This window comes from Mustela lutreola, chromosome 4, assembly GCF_030435805.1.
Source record: "Mustela lutreola isolate mMusLut2 chromosome 4, mMusLut2.pri, whole genome shotgun sequence".
NCBI classification, from domain to species: domain Eukaryota; kingdom Metazoa; phylum Chordata; class Mammalia; order Carnivora; family Mustelidae; genus Mustela; species Mustela lutreola.
In genome coordinates, this window is record NC_081293.1 from 1,104,308 (window position 1) to 1,119,296 (window position 14,989).

At 63.5% G+C, this 14,989-nt stretch overlaps 1 protein-coding gene across 4 annotated transcripts in view; it reads left to right on the top strand.

The window, feature by feature from the left end:
* The window catches only part of STK32C (serine/threonine kinase 32C), a 67,781-nt gene that overhangs the window by 47,439 nt on the left and 5,353 nt on the right, over positions 1–14,989 (top strand). For all 4 annotated transcript variants that reach the window (XM_059172785.1, XM_059172788.1, XM_059172786.1 and 1 more), the window contains 8 exons: positions 10,064–10,215; positions 11,307–11,480; positions 12,331–12,368; positions 12,481–12,570; positions 12,790–12,893; positions 13,272–13,388; positions 14,277–14,402; positions 14,484–14,615. In XM_059172785.1, the coding sequence (XP_059028768.1) occupies positions 10,064–10,215; positions 11,307–11,480; positions 12,331–12,368; positions 12,481–12,570; positions 12,790–12,893; positions 13,272–13,388; positions 14,277–14,402; positions 14,484–14,615 (933 nt within the window). The remainder of the gene's footprint in view (positions 1–10,063; positions 10,216–11,306; positions 11,481–12,330; positions 12,369–12,480; positions 12,571–12,789; positions 12,894–13,271; positions 13,389–14,276; positions 14,403–14,483; positions 14,616–14,989) is intronic.

Sequence of the window (14,989 nt, forward strand, 5' to 3'; positions counted from 1 at the left end):
CTGTCATGGCCAGAGCTGGGAGGTCCACGGGGGGCATCCCCCGGGAGTCGGGCACTCATGGTCCCTGGAAGTCCTTCCTCTCTGATGACCCGCCTCCTGGACACACCCTGTTTTGGTCGTATTTTGCTCTCAAGTCTTCGGTTTTGCCCTTGGTGTTGAATGTGGTGTTTGTGGAGGACACGGACGTGGTGCCGCGCGGAGATCTGTCCAGCCAGGTCGCTCAGGAGTGTGCAGCCTGCCCCACCCTGGCGTCCCGTTTCCTGCTCCCTCCTGGAAACATCCTTCTGGAAGCCACACAGTTTACACGTCCATTCGTTTCTTTTTCATATTTTCCTATGAAATCCGGGGTGGTCTCCCACCACCACGGCATTCCTCCAGGCGTAGCTTTTCGTGCCACAGGATTTCTGGACCTGACGCTCCACCCGCTGGCAACACTCCGTTCTGTGTCAGCGTGACACGGGGCAGGCGTGCGGACGGGTGTCCCGTGGCAGCCGGACAAAGAGCACAGATACAGTGGCTCCAGCCCCGCGGATGTATTCTGTGGCAGTGTTGGGGGTCGGAGGTCGGCTGTGGGCGAGCCGTGGGCTGACGTCAGGCTGCGGGCAGGCTGGCTCCTTCCGGAGGCTCCAGGGGCCTCATCCACCTCCTAGAGGAGCCTGCGGGTCCCGGTGTCTTGGCCTGTGGTCCCACATCCCTCAGGTCCTGCTTCCTTCTGGCCCTTCTGCCTCCGTCTTTGCCCTGTTCAGAAACCCGTGATGACCCCGGGCCTGCCCGCTGGGGACGGTCTGCATCTCAGGGTCCTTCACACGATCACATCTGCGAAGCCCCCTGTGCCACATGTGGCGACAAGCCCACAGGTCACTGGGGTTCGAGCGTGGACAGGTGGGGGCCAGTGTCTGCCAACCACAGCCCCTCGGGGGGAGGGGGGACTGTCCCCAGTGGTGCAGTCTCAGGCAAGGCCACAGTGACCCGCATGAGCCTCTGCACAGCTTCGCCAACGTCTCCATGGGCAGGTTCGTGGATGCGGACACGTGGGCCGGGAGGTAAATGCACATGCGAGTTCCTCCCGGGCCGGTCACCGTGCTGCTCCCCCGCGCCGTGCTGCTCCCCCGCACCGTGCTGCTCTCCTGCACAGCACCTGCCACGCCACGTGTCGCCGGGGCTTGGACGTTCGCCAGTCTGACAGGAGAGAAGTGGCATCTCTGAGGTTTTGCTCTGCCTTCTGTGACAGCAAGGCCGTGTGGCGGCCCTTCATGTGTCTGTGCCGCTGCTCCTGTCCGGCTGACCCTTCTCTTTCACTTCTAGAGGCTCGTTAGGTCGGGGACACGCTTTGTTTCTGGTGCGGACTACAAAGTTTTCCCCCGTGTTGTGTTTCAGACAGACATGTCTTCCCCACGTGGAAGATGTTCCGTTTTCAGATCTTGTTTATCGGCCTTTCCTCTTGTGGCCAGGGGCCTCGCGCCGCAGGAGAGCTGTCCTGTCTTGGGTCACAGAGCTCTCCGGGCACACTTTCGTGGGTCACGTCTACGGTTCGGCTGCACATAAACGCTCACGCAGCCAGAATCCATCTTGGCTATCGGGGCCGCGAACGGACCGTATTGGATCCGCTCTAGACAGCCACGCCTGCCCACAGCTCAGCCCACTCTTGAGTCTTCCCGGGGAGAGCACAGCCGCCCTCACCCCTGTGCTCGCTTTGAGCCTGTCAAACCCGGGTGTAGAACCAGGTCATCTGCAAGCAGAGGTGGTTTTAAATCTTTTGTTAGGTTTTGGCCTTGACTCTAGGTGCTGCGTTTGCTGGCTGGGGTGGAGATCTCTTGGGAGCCCACTGCACTCTCGGCCCATTTCTCTGTCCACATTCCTTGTCTGTCAGAGGGACAGTTGCAGGACCTGCCCCTAGGGAGCCGTGGGGACGACATGAGGACATGAACATGCTCCCCCCAGGGTGCACGGGCACCGGGTCGAGGGCCTGTGTGGCTGACGGTCCTGTGTGGCCAGGTCCTGCCAGCGGTTGGCTCGCCGACCATTCTACTGGGGGTCCTGGGGCAGGAACATGGCCAGACCTGTCCCTTCTACCTGGAAATGAAGCTCCCCCAGATGGCACTGGGACCCTTTGGCTTAAAATGATAAAAACCTCATTACTCTGCACCGGGCCTGCTGGTGAAACGTCTGGGAACGAGGAGGACAAGACCCAGGTCCGTGGGGCTGGCAGAGGCGGCAGAGGCAGGTCAACAAAGCATATGCGGCGAGCGGGCAGGAGCCATCTCAGAGCACACAGAGCCCGGCACACCTGCCCCTCCTGCGCGCACCTGCCACACGGACTGCTCGCCGTCCTGGGAGAGCCCAGCGACCCCCCTCCACCCCGGGCGAGGGGCCCGCCTGCCATGGGGCTGGATGTGGGTTCCCGGTTCAGGGAGGCCAGGCGCCCTGTGGGAGGTGGTGCAGTGTAGACCCGCGCCCCTGCTGTCTTTCCTCCAGCCCAGCCGGACTGCCCGCACCCCCTCCCCAGCTCCAGAAGCTCCCCGGGTGAGATCAGGAGACAATTTCCTCGTAATGTTTGAGGCTTTAAGTACCTGTTGTCAGGCGTTTGCTTTCTGGGGAACAAAAACTACTGGGAGAGGAAAAGAGCTTGGGGTGAATCACTAAATCTGCAGAACATGCCGACAGCACTGGATTAGAATGGCAGTTACCGAGCCATCGGCCGCCCCAGCTTCGGGTTGCCCCGGGCACTGCCAGAGAACCCCAGCCGCGTGGGCCGGGCAGCGGAGCTCCTCGTGCATCGGTCGGATTCTGTCCTGTTGTCCGCTTCCGTCCTCGACTGGAGGACGCGGCTCAGAGCCCGGACCCGGGCCGTGGAGGAGATGGTTGAATGGGGCAGCCTGCTCCCAGCCCCGGAGCCCGAAGCACTTCTACTCTCGTCCTGGGAGAGCCGCCTGAGCGGGATGGCGGGGACCACGCCCAGCCCCAGCACCGCAGACCCTGCTGTTCTGAGCTCTCCTGGCAGAGAAACCGCGGGGGCCGCCAGACCTGGCCTTTCCAGCTGCGGGGAGCTCCAGCCCCTCTCGGGGGTCCTGACGTGACCGACTCCGCAGGGGAATGCTGGCGCCCTCGGGACAGTGACCCTGGGGGCCCCACAGCCCAGCAGCCTCCCAGAAGCGGTGTGGTCGGCCGGCCTGGGTTAGCAGAGGGGAGCCAGGAGGCTGGCCTCTCCGAGGAGAGGGCTGCACGGGAGGGCTCCCAACAACTGGTAGGGAAAGCGGTCAGACCGGGGCTCAGGTTAGAGGTCAAATCGGGGGCTTGGGGGCGAGGGCAGAGTGGAGTTTCAGAGGAGAGTCAGAGCTGGGGCTTGGGTTAGAGGTCTGGGTGGGGGGTTGTTGTTTCTTTTTTTTAAAGATTTTATTTATTTATTTGACAGGCAGAGATCACAAGCAGGCAGAGAGGCAGGCAGAGAGAGAGGAGGAGCAGTTTCCTTGCTGAGCAGAGAGCCCGATGCAGGGCTCGATCCCAGGACCCTGGGATCATGACCTGAGCCGAAGGCAGAGGCTTAACCCACTGAGCCACCCAGGCGCCCCAGTGGGTGGGGGTTTGTGTTAGAAGTCAGAGCAGGGGCTCCGGCAGAGGCCAAATCAGGCTTGGGTTAGAGGTCAGAGTGGGTGCTCGGGTTAGAGGTCAAATCAGGGGCTCAGGGTAGAGAACAGAGCCAGGGCTTGGTCCAACCGTGAGCTCAGGGTAGAGAACAAAGTGGGGCTCAGGTTACAGAGGTCAGAGCGGGGGGCTGGTTAGAGGCCGTCAGTGTGACGGACACTGGATGGAAGCAGGGTATGTCCATAGATGGGCTCCCTCGAAGGGTCTGGGGACTGTGTTGTGTCCTGAGGCCGCGATAACGCAGCGCTGCCGCTGGGGGCCCACGGCAGCAGAGACACATTCCCCCACAGCTCTGGATGCCAGACGCCAAAGTCAAGGTGTGGCTGGGCTGGGCTCCTCTGAGGCTCGGGGGAGGCGATTTCCCATTGGACTGGAGGACTAGCGGACATAGGACAGACAGAGAGAACAGCACGTGTGTGTTTAGGGTGAGTTGTATGTGACCCAGGAGCCCTCGTAAGGAAACAGACACAAAGAGGTGGCCAGACCTACATGTTTCCATCTGGGTTTGGACAAAGAGGCCGGTGCGGAGGAGTGACTAGACTCGGGGAGCGGAAGGGGAGAGTCGCGTGAACTGGATCCGTCCAGAATTCTCTTGGCGTCGACTTCCCCATCCTCGGGGCACACGGTTCTGGTGCGGGGAGGACCCCGTCCGCCGTCGTCCACATGGGGCTTCTTTCAGGAGGAAGACGGGACGGTCAGGGGCCTGTCCTGCACCTGCTGGCCTTTACATGTCTTAGCCCGTGACACGTGAGCCCGGGGGGCACACTGTAGTGGCTGTCCTCCCCCTCCCCCCGCTCCCCGCGGAGGCGTCCCTCAGAGCGCCCCGGTTCGGACGGGACACCGGCAGCTTGCTCCTTCTCTCTTTGAGCCTGTGTCTCCATGCGGAGAAGAGGTCAGGTTAGCGACGTGGGTCTCCTTTCACGAGGCGGGGCTGCACGTGCACCGCCCACCTCAAGGCCAGGTTCTGAGTCCGCGGGGAGGCCTCCGTGGGCAGGAGGTTGGGTGGTGGGCGCCTCTGGTGGGTGGCGCGGAGGGGTGGGGGCAGCTCCGGGGCATCTCCTGGTTTGCGGCCCGCTTGTCCCTGCTGAGGGTCTGGGGAGCTCTGGGGAGCGTCCCGAGGGGCCCGCGCGGCGGCGGTCGGCACGAAGGCCGTGCACACGAGGTCTCTGCGGCACTTTCTCAGAAAGCGTCTGTCGAGTCATCTGGCTGCCGTGGGGGTGCTGGGGCAGGGCAGTTTTCATGTTTCATGGTTCAAGGCGGAAGGCTGGGGGGGGAATGCCGGTTTTCCACAGAAAGCACAGAATGGCGCGCCCCGGCTGACGCAGAGGACGTCCGGCGCGGGCCCCCGGGCACCATCGCTGCCACTGACACACAGGCTGTCCGGCAGGGATGCGAGATACCATGGGAGTCACACTACGTGTTTGCAGAGAAGTCGCGTCTCGTGGAACTCAGCCTGACGTTTACATGCGTGTGGCAAGAATAGTGGCTGACCACGTGGCTCTTCGAAGTCTGCTTTGCTAGAACTTTCCCACAGGGTCCCGGATCCAATGTCGCCTCTCGAGACTGAGAAGCCGGGTCACCAGACTCTGCCTTTAGGCCCTCTAAATTAGGGTGAATTCCTGTCTTCCAGGTTCCCAAGGTATCCCCAGTTCCTGGGCCTGTCAACAAGTGACCTTCTTTACTTGCCTGTGGGGCCAGGAGCCCCACGCGCACACCAGGCTGGTCCAGCGCCGCCTGTACCGCTTTCAAAAACGACCTCCCCGTCGAAGCCTTGGTGACATCACCATGAGTTTAATTACGTCCCACGACAAGGAGAACAGACTCCTCCTGTATGTAGACACGCTGGCGTGAAAGTCGGCGTCTTTAAGAACAGTCGCTGAGTTTCGGAGGAGTCGGGTGGGGAGAGGGGTCAGCGTCTCAGTCCTGCTTGTAAAGGTGAGGTTTCCCACACGGGCCGTGAACTACGGAGGGCTTGAGAGAAAAGAAAGCGGGGATTTCTTTCTCTTCTGTTCTCTCTCCAGGCAGGCGGAAAGTCTTGAGTAAGAGTGAGGGGATGACGGGGCCTGGGGGGCTCAGTCGTTCAGCGTCTGCCTTCGGCTCAAGCCATGATCCCAGGGTCCTGGGGTCGGGCCCCGTGTCAGGCTCCCTGCTCAGCGGGGCATCTGAGAGAAACAGGATTTCTTAAGTCTGGAGACCCAGACATCAGAGAACCAGCAGTGCTTCCAACCAGAGGTCGTAGAAGAGGTCATCATCCTCATGAGGTCAGCCGGGGCCGCGTAATTAAATCCAGTTTCCTGAAGCCACGAGCTTCTCCATTAGTTTTGGAAGGTCTCTGGCTCCGCAGCGTGATTTCAGGGTCCCCACGGAAGCCCTTCCCGAGGACTTTCTGAATGAAGACAGAGGGCTCTGGTGTGCGCTCGACGGTAAGACGGCGATCATCTCCGAATGCGGAGACAGTGAAAGCAGCCATGGTTCGAGATCTGACGAGAGTGTTTTGCAAAATGATGCAGCTGACGAGGATATTTGGTTATTTCCGTGGCTGTGCCACTTATGACAATAACTGGAATTACCAGCGATTCTACAGACTCTAGGGGCGTTGGCGGGCCAGCTTCAGCCACTCTGCATGATTCTGAAACACGGGTATTAGTAGCATGTGTGCGGACGGCAGAACCTAAGGGTTAGCGACGCTTCCCGTCTGACAGCTTCCGGGTAACCGAACGCGTCATGTCAGCCTAACTGGGTAACGTCTATATTTTTCTAAGGACAAATAACAAATCAGTAACAAATCATAACAAATCAAAAAGACTGTGTTAAATTTGATTTGGGGAAGATTGTAAAAAATAGGCAGAAGTTTTAAAATATTTGATTAAAGAAGATCACAGATCACAAAACTTACTTACCAATTTAACCAGAATGACAAAGACTTTAAAAGCAAATACAGCAAGTAACATGCGTGGGGGGAAAAAGACCACTTTGTTCTTCCCTGGCCGCTGGGAGGGCGGTGCTTACGGCTGTGTGACCAGAGCCAGGGAGCCAGGGCCGCCCGACTGGGCACAGGCAGTGGCTGTCAGAGCTCCCGGGCTCTCGGCTCACCAGGAGCCTCTGAATGTGCCTCGTTGGACGGAGGTGGAGACGCTTCGGAAGCTCCGGGCTTCTCCTCCTGAGACCTCGGTCAGGAGACCCCGGGGCTGGGGTTGGGGGGTGTCTGCCTGCCGCTCCGCGTCTCTCGGGTGTGCGGAGTGGGGAGAGCCCGCAGGCTGTCCCCTGTGGCAGTCTCAGAAATCCTGAGGAAGAGCGTGGGGAGCGGCGGAGACAAGCGGGTGACTGGGCTTTACTGGCTGTGGCCGCAGCCCACGGAACACATTCAGATGATGGCCGGGCGCCCCGGGGCCCCACCACTCCTCTTTGTCCGTTTGCGTCTCTTGGGAAGGCCCCAGATCAGAGGCCAGGCTCGTGGCGAGACGGGGAGGCAGGACAGCCCATGGAGCCCGGCGGTCTGTGGCCCGCTGAGAGAGCGCTTGGGTGTCCCTCCTGCAGACGACTTCTGGGCTGTTTTGCGAAACGAGGGTCGAGTCCAGTAAGCACGTGGTTCTCGCACGAGTGGCCTCACGCGTGGGAGGCGCTGGAAAGGCCTCGGGGGTGACCTCGCCTCCTCCCGGTCTCGGTCCGGCAGCCCTACCAGCTGGGAAAGCAAGAAGAGCCGGACCACGCTGTCCAGGGCACCGACCACTCTGCTCTGTACCCCATGGCTCCCAGGACAGCGGGCACCAGCCACGTTGGCTTCCTGGGGCCACTGTGACAAGTGACCACACACCGAGGACCCTCCCTCTGGTCATCATATTTCCTCTTGCCGTAGACCTGCGTCCCCCAGCCCGTGTGGAAGCCCGTCCCCCAGCGTGCAGGGGTTCGGATTCACGTCAGCCTCTGAGGGAGGCGGGGGCAGAGACCAGACGGTCTCCGTGCGCGTCGCGTCCTGAGGACCGGCTGCGGGAGGACCGTGCGAGCAGACACCATCTGCGAGCCGTGGGGTCCTCACCGACGGTGGCTCTGCCGGCACCTTGAGCTTCGACTCCCATCTCCAGACTGGGAGAAAGAACCGTCTGCACTTAAGCCACGGGGTCTGCGGTATTTGGGCAGCGCCGCGGAGCCCGGATGCCTTCTTGGGGCTCCCATCTCCCACTGCCTCCTCCTCATGAGGACTCTGCGGGGCAGTCTGGGACGATCTCCTGGGAAAGTCACACATCACAGGGCATGGGGACTAGGATGTGGGTGTCCCTGGGGCCATCGTTCTGCTGAGCACGGTAGAGACACAGCCGTGGTCAGTGGACACGTGGGCACGACAAAGCCGTGGGGGACGTCGGGCTGCCCACAGGCACCTGAGGCTCCTGGACAGGGGTCTCTCTGCTGTGTGTGGCCGCAGTGGGCAGAACCACCCCAAGAGCCTGTCCTCTCTGGTGGCCTCCTCAGCCCCGGCCGGCGTCCTGCTGCTTCAGGTCAGCAGAGGTCCCCACCGGTGTGATGTTCCCGCAGAGGAGCCACCTCACAGTGGTCACCGCCTCTGTCCCCACCAGCAGGGCTCTGTCCATCCCGACGCCCCTTGGGGACCACATTTTCAGGACTGTGCTCCTTTCAGAGAACAGACACCCTGTCCCCGTGTTCACTTTGGGGGAGAGTCAGGGAAGACGGAACTGCCTCCAGCCTTTCTTTGCATGGAAGGCCTGGGCGGCGCAGAAGGCAGGACCTGGGCTGTGGCCTCCCTTCCCTGCCGACTCTTCCCGCCGTCAGGAACGGGGCTCCCGTGTGTCTGCCCCCGCCCCAGCCTGCGAAGAGCATCGAGGACGGGCTTAACTCGCCGCGTCAAGACCTTGTGGGGGTCTTTGGAAGTACGAAGCGAAGCAGGTCTGAGGCCGGGCGCAGGTCCCCAGGCTGCGAGCTTCCCGGCAGTCAGCCCAGCTAGAGGACGTTGTAGGCAGGGCTTTGCGGGGCCCTGGGTGGCCTGCACGGGTTCCCGGGCAGCTTTGAGATGGGAGCTGGCCAGGCTCAGGGCTCCACGTAGCTCAGCCTGGCCGAACGCCCCCTCCACGCCCGGGACGTCACGCCAGCCAGCTTTGCCTCCCTGGGGCCGGCGGGAGGTGTGTGGGTGTCGCCTTGGAAACCGCCTCTGCAGCTCGCGAAGGTCCTGCACTGGGTGACGTGGGCGCTCAGCTGACGGCGCTTGGTTGTCGTGTCCAGCGCCCCACAGCCAGTGGTCACCCGCCACCTGCCTGCCAGACACCCTCGTTTGAACAGAACAGACGCCAGAGCGGCGGGGGCTGGGGTGCCGCTTGCCCCGTGCTCGGGTCCCGTCTGCGCCCACGCCCGCACTTCGTCTCCACACTGTGGATTAAGAGCATAGCCTGTGGTTTCTGCTTGGGTTTATAGAAATCTCCACACGTTCTCAAAAGCCTTTATAAATTCTGTTCCAGGGGCTGCATGGTTTTTCACGGAGCTCACTTGCCCGTGTCCATGAGGTTGTTGGAAGATAAGGTTGCTTGAAAGTCTGTTCTAAGCAGTTTGCTCAACTGTGATGAACATTTCCCGGAAAAAGCACCTTCGTTCCCTTTCTTCCCAGAGAGGGAACGTGGCTTCCTTCAAGGCCTGGATCCCACGGGTGTGGCCCGAGACCCCGATGCTCACCGACACTTCTGGTCCAGGACACCTGCCTTTGGGTGTGGCACCCGGGACAGTCTCCCACCCACCTGGAGGTCCAGAACCTCCCATTTCCTCTCCTTCTTTCCCACCCAGCCCACCCCTGGCTCCTGCAGCTTGGAGACCTGAAGCCCGAAGGTGTGGGGCCCCTCGCAGGTGGCTTTGGTCACCTGTCCATGAGCGGCCTCCCTACGACTTGGATGGGGGGTGAGGCATTGCCCCCCACAGCCTATGCTTTTGTACATTAGCCCCGCTTCCTTTGGAGACATGGGTCCCTGGTTCTGACAGATGCCCCCGGCCGCTCGGGCTTGCCCCAGCTGACTCGGGGCTGCTTCTTGCGTCGCTCTGTCCCACTCGTGTAAACGCCACCGATAGCACTGGTCGGCTGTATAGTCCAGTGCCTTGGGGGACTAGCATGTGAGAGCCGTGTGGGACCCTGTCGTCACAGGAGGGTTCCTGTCGCCACGGGGATGGTGGCCCAGGGTTGACGAGGGCAGCAGCTCTCGCACGTGGGGTCCTCCTCGACCTCCCCCCGCAGCCCTCCAAGTCAGCAGCTGCCCCGAGCGCCAGGAAGGGGTGCTCGTCCCTGTGGGGAGGGGCCTGGGCCCCGGGGCCGTGCTCTTGGCTGGGTCCCGCCCCACCAAAGACCTCCCGTCATTTCTGGGTTGCGTCTGGTGCGGGCAGCAGGGGTAGGGGTGGCGGCGTGGACACGGGCGCCCCGTCCGTCCTCCAGGTGTGCATCGTGCAGAAACGGGACACCGAGAAGATGTACGCCATGAAGTACATGAACAAGCAGCAGTGCATCGAGCGGGACGAGGTGCGCAACGTGTTCCGGGAGCTGGAGATCCTGCAGGAGATCGAGCACGTCTTCCTGGTCAACCTGTGGTGCGTGACCCGCTGCCACCCTCCCTGACCCCAGGGCCCTTCCCCCCGCTCTCTCCTCCCCTGCCCTGGGGACTCCGGATGCATTCAGCTTCCCCGTCCCGGGGCCAGAGCTGTCCGGGCGTACGGGTCTCCCAACCTACAGGAGGGCCAGGCTTTCCCGCCAAGGGGCCTGTGGCCTATGGAGTCGCTGGCACTAGAGTCAGTGGGGAGAGTTCTGGGGGCCTGAGCGCCTCCATAAAATGGGCACCGAGACCAGCTCCTGGATGGCAAGGAGCCTGAAAGCGGCAGTGAGATCACTCTCTCCCGTGTGGGGTCCTGCTGCCCAAGGGCGCCTCCCCACGCGGGGTCCTCCCTGACACTCCCAGCCTGGGTCCAGGCGCCCTGATGGGCTTACAGACCGGACCGCGTTCCCGAGGGCCCCTGTGGGCACAGGCGCCAGGTGGCTGGGAGGGCGTGCACACACGGAGCTCTGGTCCTGGTAGTGCCGCCTCGGGACGATCGAGCTGAGGGTCCCTCAGCTGAACATGGGGGGAGAGGTGGCCCCGCCAGCATCTGGAGACAGAAATGTGGGACAGGGCATTGTTGAGAGCGACTTGGCGCTAGCTTCTCCAGGGACACACTCAGGGCTAAAGACCCTCCCCCCCCACAATGGATCATTCCTCTGGGGCCTCCGCAGGTGCGAGAGGTCCCTCAGCATGGCCAGCAGCCCAAGTCAGATCCCAGGGTCCTGCCTGCGTGTAATCAGGAGGCAGGAGCTGGCCGTGCCACAGGGGATGTAGACTTGCCCGGGTACTAGTGGGAACAGAGTGGGACGCCAGGCCGGCATGGCAGTGGAGCCCGGAGCTGCCCGGGCCTTCTCCAACTCCTCACCCCTGGACGTGGGCCCCGCCTCCGGCGCTGTGGCCGGAGAGCCCTGCGATCGTCTGGTCCCTGTGCTAGCAGAGGGGATGGCGGGGCCCTGCTCCTGGGGAGTGCCCGTGGGAGGTTGTGGGTGTCCAGGCTCTTAGATGGGGGGGTCATCGAGTGCGGCGGGCGCTGTGACCCCAGCTCGCTTCCCACGTGTGGGCCACACTCTCGCACGGTGCCCGCAGGTACTCCTTCCAGGACGAGGAGGACATGTTCATGGTCGTGGACCTGCTCCTGGGCGGGGACTTGCGCTACCACCTGCAACAGAACGTCCAGTTCTCCGAGGACACGGTGAGGCTGTACATCTGCGAGATGGCACTGGCCCTCGACTACCTGCGCAGTCAGCACATCATCCACAGGTATGTCCCCAGGGGGTCGCCTGTGGGTGGCTGCGCTCCAGCGGGACCTGGACAGGTTCCTGCACAGTCTGCCTGGCCCCTGGCCTCCAGACCTGCCTGCAGGTGTGGCTCCCGAGCCCATCAGCGCCTGGCTCCAAGCCAGTTCCACGGCTGTGCACCTGCTGCCCCTGGGGGTGGCTTCCATGCAAGCAGCCCCAGGTGGGCTGGGAACGGGGTCCCCTTCAGCTGGTCTGTCCAGCTGCTGGGTCCTGCCTGGCCACCACCTAGCAGAGGCCGTTTGCTCATCGGCCATGCTCCTGGGGGATTGAACAGATGTTAGTGGAAAGCAGATCAGGAAGATAAAGATGGCGTGTTAGAGTCAGGTAGATGGGGTCTCTGCGCTCCTGCCCTGGAGGACTGTTACCCGGTTATGATCCAGGCACAGGTGCTGCCTGAGCTCCGAGAATCAGGCCCGAGGAGGCCTGAGGTCAGCCAGAGGGAGGCATAGACCTCAATCATTAATTCTGTGCAGCCCCAGGGCTCTGGAAGAGTGGCCGGCCCCGGGGTCTGGGTGAGGGGGCCGGCATCTGTCCTCTGGGGCTGCGGCACCCCTGCATCCGGTGCACTCGCCCCCGTCCGTCGGGCCGCAGCAGGTGGCAGCTGGAGGCGCCCCCGGCCCCAGGCCCAGAATAGCTCGTGTCGCCTGGTTCCGCCAGAATGTTGCCAGGTCCGTCATCTTAAGGCCCACTTTGGCCTCTGGGGCGTCTGCCTTGAGTGGGGAGGGGCCCGAGGGACCCCCCCTCGCCCCGCCGGGGACTGCAAGGCACGAACAAGGCACGAACCGTGGCCCCGTTTCCTGCTCCCTCAACAGAGACGTCAAACCCGACAACATCCTGCTGGACGAGCAAGGTGAGCCGAGGCCGTGTGAGGCCGGGCACAGGGCGGGGTGGGCGGCGCGCATCTGGCCCACGGGATGCGTCTCCCGTCCTTGGGACACTCGCATGGTCTCCTCTGCTCGCAGGGCACGCACACCTGACCGACTTCAACATCGCCACCATCATAAAGGATGGGGAGCGGGCCACCGCACTCGCCGGGACAAAGCCGTACATGGGTGAGCCACGGCCACTGGCCTGCTGTGTCTGGCCCAGGCTGTGGGACGGGGTGGGGGTTGCTCGGGTCACTTCCCTGCAGGCACAGGGCTGTGTGGGATGGGGGCATAGGAGGATCCCACCGTCCACACCAGGGGGAGGAGGGACCCCCAGGCGGTCAGTGGGGAGGGGGCCCGGGGCCTGTGGTTCAGGATGCTCAGCTGCTTCTCCCTCCTGGAAAGCTCCGGAAATCTTCCAGTCCTTCGTCAGCGGTGGGAGCGGCTACTCCTTCGAGGTGGACTGGTGGTCAGTGGGGGTGCTGGCCTACGAGCTGCTGCGTGGATGGGTACGGAGCACGCTGCATCCCCCAGGGGTGGCCTGAGCCCTCGGGGAAGGATGAAGCTGCCCTCCTGTCCCCAAGGGTGCTCAGTGTCTGTGTGGAGAGACACTGAGCAGGTGCAGGAGGGCTGAGACCTGTTCAAGGGTCTCTGGGGGGGTCCCTGTGCTCTCACCCTGGTGTCCCCTCCTGGGGACCTCCGGGACCCCCCACCCTGGAGGACAGCAGCCCGTCCTGGCCTCGGGGCCAAGCTGCCTGGGCCCAGACCTGCTTCCTCCCGGGCCCTGGGCTCCCCTGGGAGCTGCACCTGCGTGGGGGGGGGTGTGTGGCAGGTGCCTCTGGCTGTGAGGTGAGGCCCTTGGTGCAGCGCTGCCTCCCCCGCCCCAGAGGCCCTACGACATCCACTCCAGCAACGCCGTGGAGTCCCTGGTGCAGCTGTTCAGCACGGCGAGCGTGCAGTACGTCCCCACCTGGTCTAAGGAGATGGTGGGCCTGCTGCGCAAGGTGAGCCCCTCCGCCCGAGGAGGGCCGCGAGCACCCTGGCCACAGGCCCCGGAGGCACCCTGAGAAGACCCGGCCCCCACTGCACCTCGAACGGCCTGAGCACGCGGCTGTAGCGGCCCAGGGGACCGGGTCAGGGCTGCTGTCCGCGCCTCCATCTGGGGTCCAGGGCTGGGCTGGCCCCACCGCTCTCCACTCAGGGAGCCCCACTTGGAGCACACGGGTGCCTGTCGGGTCAGGATGGGGTATGGGAGAGCTCGACACACGGCCCCGCTGGCTCCTGGCCCTCAGGGCTCTCCTCTGCATGCACTCACCCCTGCCGGACACCTTCACCCCTACAATGATAGCCAGGCAGCCAGAGGCTTCTCCCGGTCCCTGGGGGGCTGTCCTCCTGGTCTGCACTGACCACTCTGCCCAGGGGCCTCCCATAGTGGGACCTTGGCCCACAGAGACCCCAACAGGGAGTGGGGACCATCTGTACGCCGGGCTTCACACCGAGGAGAAGCCTCAGGTAGGGTCGACCACGTTTTCTGTAGCAGGAAGGACAGCATGGGGGGGGGGGCACGTAGCCCCCGTGACCGGGCCACACAGGGCGCCCTGGGGCCCCCTCGGAGCCTGTCCAGGTCCTTACTGTGGCCTTCCTTGCCACTAGCCAGGCCGAGGCTGCCGCCTGCTGGCGAACTGTGGTAGAGGGTCCCCGGGGACCCCACCTTGGCCAGGCTGTCCCGTCGGCCAGGTTACGGCACTGACCCGACGTCGGGTCCGTCCTTGCCTGGCCCTTGAGGTCCTTGCGGCGAGAGCTCCATGGAGTTCCCTGGCCTGGGGCAGGCGGTCAGCTGTGGGCACTGGGTCGTGGGGCCCAGGCACGGTCTCACGTGGACCCCATTCCAGCTCCTCACAGTGGACCCCAAGCACCGAGCGTCCAGCCTCCAGGACATGCAGGCGGCCCCGTCCCTGGCCGGCGTGCTGTGGCAAGACCTGAGCGAGAAGAAGGTGGCGCCGGGCTTCGTGCCCAACGTAAGCCGGGGAGGCGGTGGGGGTGCCTCTGGGAGGGCCTGAGCGCCCCGCTGGCCGGGCTCAGCTCCCGTCCCCCCACAGAAAGGCCGCCTTCACTGTGACCCCACCTTCGAGCTGGAGGAGATGATCCTGGAGTCCAGGCCCTTGCACAAGAAGAAGAAGCGGCTGGCCAAGAACCGGTCCCGGGACAGCAGCCGGGACAGCTCGCAGTCGGTGAGGGACACGACGCCCCCCAGGCCTGCTCGTCCTCCTGTGTGGATGGGGCCCTGCTGCTCCATTCTGCCCCTGGCTGTGGGGCTCCGGGCTGGGGACCCATCATGCCCAGCTGTGCCCCCGGGGTCTCCCACACTCGCCCTGTGCAGAGCTCCTCTTACAGGGACACCCTAACCCCAGATGGCCCTCTCCCAGCCTGACTCTGTCACATTCCAGGGAGCTGAAGGGTAGGATGTCACTCTGCGGGGTGGGAAACAGAGTAACCCACAGCAGCCCCTCTCCTGCCCCGGGAGTGTGGGGCGCCCCTGGGGAGCTCGCGCTGTGAGCGTGGGACCAGCCCTGCCCCGTCCCCCGGGTATAGCTGGTCCTCACAA